General features: G+C 24.1%; 1 protein-coding gene across 1 annotated transcript; it reads right to left on the bottom strand.

The window, feature by feature from the left end:
- Positions 1–2,982: 2,982 nt before the first annotated feature.
- Positions 2,983–6,997, bottom strand: LOC122512473. Its single transcript, XM_043628316.1, has 3 exons — positions 6,878–6,997; positions 4,137–6,167; positions 2,983–3,262 (listed from the first exon to the last, which is right to left on the bottom strand). Exon 2 carries the CDS (start codon positions 6,162–6,164, stop codon positions 4,140–4,142), a length of 2,025 nt encoding a protein of 674 aa, XP_043484251.1. The 5' UTR covers positions 6,165–6,167; positions 6,878–6,997; the 3' UTR covers positions 2,983–3,262; positions 4,137–4,139.
- Positions 6,998–9,287: the final 2,290 nt, after the last annotated feature.

Genomic DNA, 9,287 nt, shown 5'->3' on the forward strand with positions numbered 1-9,287 from the left:
CGTAATCCCGCTTTTTACCTTTTTCATCTCCTTAAATTAATAAAATCCTTTTTTTCCTTTTTTTATTCCTATAAATTCATAAAATTCCCCTTTTTCCCTTTTTTATCTCCTTAAATTAATAAAATCCCCCTTTTACACCTTTTTATTTCCATAAATTAATAAATTTCCCCTTTTCCCTTTTTTATCTCCATAAATTAATAAAACATCCCTTTTTGCCTTTTTTATTCCCTTAAATTAATAAAATTCCCCTTTTTCATTTCTTTATTCCCATAAATTAATAAAATCCCCCTTTTTCCGTTTATGATAAACATTATAATAATTTTAATTTGAGTGAATTAAAAACGGAAAAATAAAATTGAAAATGGAAAAATAAAATTCAAATTAGAATAATAAAATTAAAAATGAAAAATTAAATTGAAAATAAAAATAATAAAATTTTAATTTAATAAAGTTAATTGAATTATTATTAAAAATAAAATTATTAATACGAAAGGGCTTGTCCCGTTTATGATGTAAATGAATAAATAAATAAATAAAATTAAAAAGGAAACATAAAATTAAAATTGGATTAGAAAAAATTTTTCTTAATGAATAAATTAATTAAATAAAAAAGAAATTAATTTAATTACTGAATGAAAGAAAACTACAAAAGAGAAAGAAAAAAAATAGTCTATAATTTTTTCCTGTTTTTTATATTTGAAAATAAAATTCATTAATGAAATAATTTCATCTATACCTTTTAAATTGTAAATTGTTTCAGCAGAAATTATTAATCGAATTGACACAATAAAATTACTATATATGTATAGATATTAAACAACCATAATGATGATCCTTTGGAAAATCATTTATTTTCTTTTCATTTTGTATAAAAAAAATTACTTTTAATTAATCATCTACAAAAAAATATTCTCTCAACTCAAGCATAATTGCACAAAAAAAACATAATTATAAAAAAAATCATGAACCACCTTATTCGCCCTATAATACATTTTTTATACGCCGAGTGCTTAGAGTTTATCGAACTATGATCCAATTATATAAGCGCGTATAAAATTGATACGCCTACATAACAGATACATTCTTTACCCGCGGGGAAAGATATTGAACTGTTTTTATGACTTAAGAACAAGTTGTCTGTGATCTACAATAATTAAAAAAAATAAATAAAAAAAATATATATATATCTAATTATTAAGTATGAAAAATCGAATGGAGTGTTGATTTCCAAATTTTCAGACTTAACTTCAAAAAAAAATTGCTTTTTCCACTGAAGTTAAGTCGATGAATTCTTTTTATACACATTTTGTCTATGTGTATCGAAAGAATATAAAAAAAAATTATTAACAAATGGTTACGAAAGTAAATATGCAAAATTTTCCTTAAAAAAAAGTAAAAGATTGGCTATATTTGAGAAAAAAAATATAAAATACAAAAAAAAAAGAATTAACTCATTGCAGTTAAAAAAAAATTATTCTAGTGTTTAGGTAGATTTATAGAAGCGCAAAAAAACACCAAAATCGTTCCTTCCACCCGCTCCGGCCGTGTATTTAATTATTGACTTTTAAATACATATATTGCAAATCACGTAAATAAAGAAAAAGAAAAAAATAAAAAAAAAACTCAAATGCTCTCCAAATATCTAAATGCACGTCGAAATGCAATTTTTAGCGAGTCTCACTGAAAGCAAAAAAAAAAAAAAAAAAATCACACGCCATTGTATCACAGAGTAATAAGTTGTTCGAGTGTTGCGAAATAATTTTTGTACCATTTTGGCACATACATACAATTTTAAAGAGAAAAATAAAGAAAAATGAAAAGAGAAAAAATACACGTATGCAATACCGTCGACTTTATATTTATGTATGTACGTTTGATTAATTGTAAAATTTTCGACATATTATTATAACGAAATTATACGATCAATCTCGTGTGAAAGTGTACATGGCTTTTTCTGCGGTTAACAAAAAGACAAAAAAAAAAGAATAATAAAAATGTTGTCAAAGCTTTTTTCACGATATCCTAAATTTTTATCATGTTGAGAAATTATTTTTTTTTGAGTAGAATAGTAAATTTTATTTTACGCATAGGAAAAAAAATTTCTTTTTTTAATTCGCTTTTGTAGTTTTTACAATTATTGACATTTTATTAATTATTATAATTATTAAGGCATTATTTATTAGATTAATTCAATTCCCTGGCACGCAGAAAGAATATTTTCATTGCCCAGCGATAATTTTTAATTTAGAAATTATTATTAGCAAATATTACTCGCGAATTGCAGTATTAAAATTCTTATTATTAATATATGCAGATTAGAAAATTTTTTATTTTCAAATACCAACTTTAATTTTTTAAATAATTTCGGATTTAAAATTTTTTAAAAATGCACTTAGTAGCTAATTATTGTTATTTTTAATAAAATTCCTCGCAGGAATTTAATTATTTTTATAAATAATAAAATTCTTAGCAGGAATTCATTTACTTTTACAAATTTTAATAAAATTCTTCGAAAAAATTCAATTATTTTCGAAAATTTTTGTAAAAGTCTTTATAAGAATTCAATTATTTACAGCATAATATTTGAATAAAATTTTTATCATAATTTCATTATTTTCAAAAATAATAATAATATTGTTTTAAATTAATTGTAAATTTTTAAACGAATAAAACACCTCATTTTCTTGAAAGACAATTTAAATTTATTAACTTTCAAACTATATTAATTTCTAAAGCTACATAATTTTTACAACTTTATACAATATCAAGTATAGATAGTGGAAGAAAAGAATAGAAAAATTTCTTTCTAAAAAAAATAACATTTCAATATTTTTTTTTGATTTCTATTTTTGTAACAATTTTTCATTTCTATTGGAAAATAGAATACATTTTTTTTCTTTAAAAGAAACTTATTTTCCATTATGCTCTGTTTATCGCTTTTATTTATTGATTATTATCAAATTAAATTTATTAGAATGAATTCGAGAAAAAATTTTTTTTTCAAAAAAACGTATTTTCTATTACTCTCTGTCGCGTGTGAAAATTAATTAACTACTGATTAATTAATAATTTCACTATTAATTAAATTAATTTATTCATAGTTCCTGGTAAATTAATTTCATTCTCATCACTAATAAGAAGTTATTTGTATTACGTGTTTATATTTTTATTTTTATAAAAATTTGGCTCAGTCGTTGAATTTTCAATAATTCATCGAAATTGTAATTTCAAAATTAGATTGAAATTTCGAAAAAAAGCGGTTCTGAAAAAAAAATAATTGTAATTATTATTATTAGGTAATTAATTAGATATTAATTTTAAATTTGTTGAATTTGGAAAATTTAACATATTTTTTGATAATTATTGAACTGCAGATCTCGGATTGACTTTAAGACGCAAAAAAAGTCGCTTTAGTCGATTAAAAATAGAAAAAAGTCTTTTATTTAATTCAGTGTTGTCACAAAAATTTTATTTTTTTCTTCCCTGACTTTTCACTGATTTCTAAATTCAATTATTCAAAAGATCAAAACTTGTATAATTTTGTTAAATAAATATTTAAATACTTGGAAAAAAAGAATTTTTTTTCCACGAGAAAATCAAAGTAAAATGATTTAAATTTGAAACCTTCTGATAATTGATCAAGATAATAATTTTTAAATTAAAAAGTTATTTTATTTCAAAAAGTTCATTTTCAAAAATTGTAATAAAATACATGAAAATAATCAACGAATTTTTTTTATAAACATTTCGTGAATAATTCCGGGAAAATTCTAATTTCAATTCAATTTTTTGGAAAATTTTAATTATTAAAAATCTTTTTAATTTTATATTTCTGAAATTTAATTGGAAAAATAATTCAAAAATAATTTTCCAAAGATTTGTCTATAGTTATTTTTTACACTTGATAAAAATCGAGATTAGTTGCATTTTATTCTAAAAATATGGTATTTTCTTGTAATATTTGAAAGAAAAGTCGAAATAGTTGCATTTTTGAAAATAATTTGAAAAAAGTTGCATTTTTGGAAAATAATTCGAAAAAAGTCATAATTATCCAAGAAGCCTGGAACTGTAGAAAAATATTCTAAAAAAAAGAAGAAAAGTGAAAAGAAAAATTATTATACAGAAAAAGAATATACCTTTTAACTATAATTATCGATAAGATCGAGAAAATCGCCTTCGGGTAAATCATACCAAAATTGACGCCTACTAATTGGCATATCCTTGACTAAATTATCGAGAATCTCCTTCTTTTTATCGTCCGGTATTCCACGGAAAGCCCCAACAATATCCGGCCTCGTAAAACCAAATTTCGTTATTTTCATTTGTAAAAAATTCAAATCAGCCAAATCAACATTATCATCATAATTCATTCGATACTTGAGAATATAACTTCCCCTCATTGCCGTCAAATATCGAATATCATTCATCAATGGCTTCGATATTAATGTCTTCAATTTTTGCGGTGACGATAAATCCTTGAATTCACGAAAATCCCAAGGCGTCAGTGATTTTAATACCGGATTTCTCGTACTCGCCTGCCTTACAGCACTCTCAAAATCTTTGAAATCATAAATTTTCCCCTTTCGTTTCAATGACACCTCAATTTGATGGAAAAATGATTCCGTCGATGGATTATGTCCCGATTCAAAATAATAAATCTCCACACATTCAGTTTCAATGTCATTTGAATTGACAATATAGAGGAGGTAGGAGAGAAATTTCCAATTTTTCATCTGATGATAGGAATCGTCGAGCCAGAGGACAATTCTTCGTTTGTCGCGTAATTCAAGAAAAAATTGATGGAAGACACTAATTATGTCCTCCTCTTGTCTACCGGCGATTGCCTCGTGCCAGAGAAAAACAATTGGTCTTATGTTACTTTCAATAATTCCCAGGGGAATGAAACTCTGATTGAATGTCACGAGTCTTCTTGTGAATATTAACGATGAATCGAGTTTCGGTAGAAGTAGAGGTTTTTGCATATCCGTTGTGTAGTAGGCCGAATCCTGATTGTAAGCAGCCTCGGAATAGAGTGTTTGATATTTATTTCTCGCCTCAGAGTCACGTTTTATGTGCATTGACCATTTGTCACAAAGATCACAATCGGGAGCAAGATTATTTTTATCGTGATTCGAGTGGTGTTTGTTGAAAGTCTCGCACAAGTCACATTCGTCAGTCCCAACTTTAGCGAAGGTAATGTTCATTTCGATGAGTAGACTTCGATAGAGTTCGTAGGAGCAAGCACGGCCTTCGGAATATTTCCGCATAAAATCGGCGTGCATATCTTTAATTGTCAAATCATTGGGAAGATATCGTTTATTTGGAAGATCGTCTCTTTGGAAATTTGCCACGCATGGATGAAAACTTTGAATGTGCTCCTGAACTGCCTTATTTCTCGATTCCATTTTTTTGGCATTCTTTATTTTTCCCCGCATATCCATTTTTGGCTCCAAAGTTTCCTTGTCGACACTGTGCATTGTATTTAGAATAAGACTATCGTTTGATGGCTTAAAACCGAGGGTGGTGAGAAAAAATGTTTTACAGACCTGTTGTTCTTTATTGTTATTGTCCTTGACGTAGTACATAAAGACGTTGTTGCGTTTTTTGTGAGTGACGTCGGAAGTACGTCTTTTGATATCGCAACGTTTCACGAGATTTAATATGAAGCATCGTCGTCTCACGAGGCCAATTAAACTCCAAAATTCTTTATTTGTTTTGTCACGCATTTCGGCTGTTATTCGTATATTACATTTTAGACGACAATTATCGCAGCCTTTGCGTACGGGATGATTTGTTATGAGTTTTTGTTGTCTCATGGCGGATTCTTCGGTGGGTGATAATTTTTTTCTCTTCTTTGGTGAATTTGATTTATTTGCTGGCGTTGCTTCGGATTCTTCTGATATTGTGTTCTCTTCATATTGATTTAGAGAGTCGTCGGCATTCAAATCGATTTCCTCGTTGAATTGTTTAAAGTCGAAATTTATTTGGTTGTCTAAATCGGACGAGAGATCGATAAAGGGATCATCTTTTATGTAAGATGGACTTGAATCCGGATCAATTTTTATAGTGGAATTATTATAATTCGATGCAGTCAAATCGGTTTTTATATTTTTTCGTTCGAGTGGCTCGGATTTGAGCTTCTTTCCTTTTTTGGGCATTTTCATTATCTGAAAGCAATTTAATTTTTTGGATTTTGAAACAATTGGAAGATTAATTTTAATTTTGTTTGTCTAATTATAATTAGACAGAAATTAATAATTTTGTTTGGTTAATTATTTAGTGTACCATTAGTAAAAACTAATTGTTATTTTTAAATATTATTATTACTATTATTAATTATGAAGTATTATTATTACTGGTATTAATTATAAAGTATTATTATTACTAAAATTAATTATAAAGTATTATTGTCACTGCAATTAATTATAAAGTATTATTACTACTATTAATTATAAAGTATTATTACTATTATTAATTATTAAGCTCTTATATTTCTAAATAATTTGATTTAATACCAAAATTGTACTAATTATTTATAATTAGCAGTTAATAAATTTAATACATAACCAAACTTTTTGTTTACTTTAATGCTTCAGTGATTTCAGTCACTTCTGTTTTCCATAACATTATATTTATAAATAAAATTAATATTTAAAATTAAACGCAGTAATTGAAATTAGTATTTTAAGCACAATTAATAATGTAATTTTTATTACATGTATTATTGTATTAATGTATTTAAAAAGACATAATTTTGTATTAATTCCAAAATTTAGAGGTTAGAATTGACAAAAGTTTTAAAACGCTAAATACTTTAATATATTCACAATTTTTTTTATAGTAAACAATTTCACTTAATAAACTAACACTTATTTACCTGAATAAATTAAAAATTCGTCATAATTTTTCTCTTCTATCGAAAGAATTATTAATTAAATTTTCTTGTTTACTTTCTGTCTTTTTTGTTGTTGAAAGGCTCTTTAACGACACAAGTGCGCAAGCTTCTCAAGTCACATTTGATTGGTTAGGAATTTAATTGGCGCACTTTTTTTAAATATAAAATTATTAAATAAATAAATTATATAATTCAGAGTAAATAACTAAAGAATCTTAAAAGTATAAATAATTTAAATGAATAAATTCAATTTTAGAAAATAGGATAATTTTAATAATTTTTTCCTTTATTAAAAATAAATTAAAGGAAAAATTAACTAAAAATGTTAGAAATATTTTTTAAATCTATTTATTTATTTAAAATAATTAGAAAAATTGATATAGTAATAGATAAATCTTATTTAAGTTAATAAACATATTTAATATTTTATTTATTACATATTTGAAAATAATATTTTTATTTTATTATTATTTATTAAATTTTAAAAAAATTTTATAATTTTTAAAAAAGAGGGAAATAAAAAATAATAGAAAATTTATGTTAAATATTTATTTGGATTTAAACAGAAAAACAATAATTGTAGAATATTTTTTTTTGTATCTGACTCCAAAATTTTGAGCTGAAACAAAAGAAAAAATAATTTTTAAAAAAATATTCTTCAAATAATAGAAACGAAAATTTTTTACATTTTATCATAGTCAGTATTGAACGAGATTGTCATCTTAAAATTCAGGACTCTAGCCAGAATTTCATCATTTTAATTAATGCAGTTAAGTAATTAAAAAATTCTTGAATATAAAAAATCCTTTTCTTACTAAAAAAATTAGTCTTTTTGATTAAATAACTTCAATTATTATAAATACAAAATTTGCAATTATGTTTGATCTTTTTTTTTTTATTATTTTTGTTATTAAATTTTGTTCAATAAATTAAATTCACCTTTAAATTAACCCAATTCTGTCTTCGTAAGAGGAAACTCCAAGTTGTATTTTACGAAAATCTGAAACAAGAAACTCAATTTAGTTGAGGAAATAAATAAATAAATTAATTTGTTGTTTGAAAATATAAAATTCAGATTAAAAACACGTTGGGAATGGGTAACATCAACATTATCAGACCCGAAAGATAAGTATCATCATTGAAAAAAGTTTTAATTATTTGAATCAAGTTTTTGGTAATTAGCTTTTTTATTCAATTCTCAATTTCCTTTTTTTCCATTTTTGTTAATTAGCTTTGTTCGTTAATTTATTTTTTTTAGTTCAATTTTTATTTTATTCACCTTTTCTCAATTTCTGCAATTACTCCTCCTGATAAGATTGCATAACTTTGCATACACCTGGAAAAAAATTTACATTTTTAGTTTTCTAATTAAGTAATTAAAGAAAGATTCTTTTACAAATAAATAAACTTCAGTTAAACACGTTGGGAATGGGTGACATCAATATTTATCAGACCCGAAAGATGTTATCATCATATTTAAAGTAAAATTAACAAATCATATTTATTTTTGAACATTAAATAATTTTCTGCTCATTGAGTATTGACTTTTATTCTCTTATTTTTAGTTAATATTTAGAAAATTAAGAAATAAATTTTGTAATAAAAGTCATAAGTTACCTGAGAAAGACAATTTTCGGCTTCCATTCTTGTTCCAAGAGCAGATCATTCGAATTTTTCCCCCTGTAATTAAAAATGGAGAGAAAAAAATTAAGTACAATAAAGAGAAGTACTCGATAAAATTAACTAATTAAAAATTGAACTCAGTACACGTTGGGAATTATTTGACATCAATGTTATATCAGACCCGAAAGATTGTATCATCATTATAATTTTAAAGTTTAGTATTTAAAATAATTATTTATTGAATACATTTTCTTTCTTATAAATTTCTCTTTATTTTTCTTATAAGTTTATAAAAATAAACTTAATTTTTAAATATATTATAAAATAGTTTTCTTTGTGTTTAGTTGTTAAATTATAAAATTATAAAAAAAATTAATATAAATAGATAAATTACCTCTTAATTTTGTAGAAACATCCAATTGTGCCTCCACAGATTTTCTCGCATAATTTCCATTGAATTTAATTTGTTAATAAACAAATCTGTAACAAAAAAATATCTTGTCTTAAAATAATGCCATAATTAAATTTGAACGTTTTTAAATAGAAATTAAATAGATATTAAAATAGTCAGATAGCAAATACAATAAGATCACGGCATTCATAGATCTTGGTGGTATGCATAGTATCATCATTAAAAGTAGAATTTTTACATTTTAGGATAGATAAATAATTTAATAATAAACAAATAAAATAAAAAATAATTTTTAAATTAACTATCAAATTTTGTCAATTGTTGCCTAATAACAATTTTTATTACCTTAAATTTTTG

The sequence above is a fragment of the Leptopilina heterotoma genome, unplaced genomic scaffold (assembly GCF_015476425.1).
Source record: "Leptopilina heterotoma isolate Lh14 unplaced genomic scaffold, ASM1547642v1 Lhet_99, whole genome shotgun sequence".
Lineage (NCBI taxonomy): Eukaryota > Metazoa > Arthropoda > Insecta > Hymenoptera > Figitidae > Leptopilina > Leptopilina heterotoma.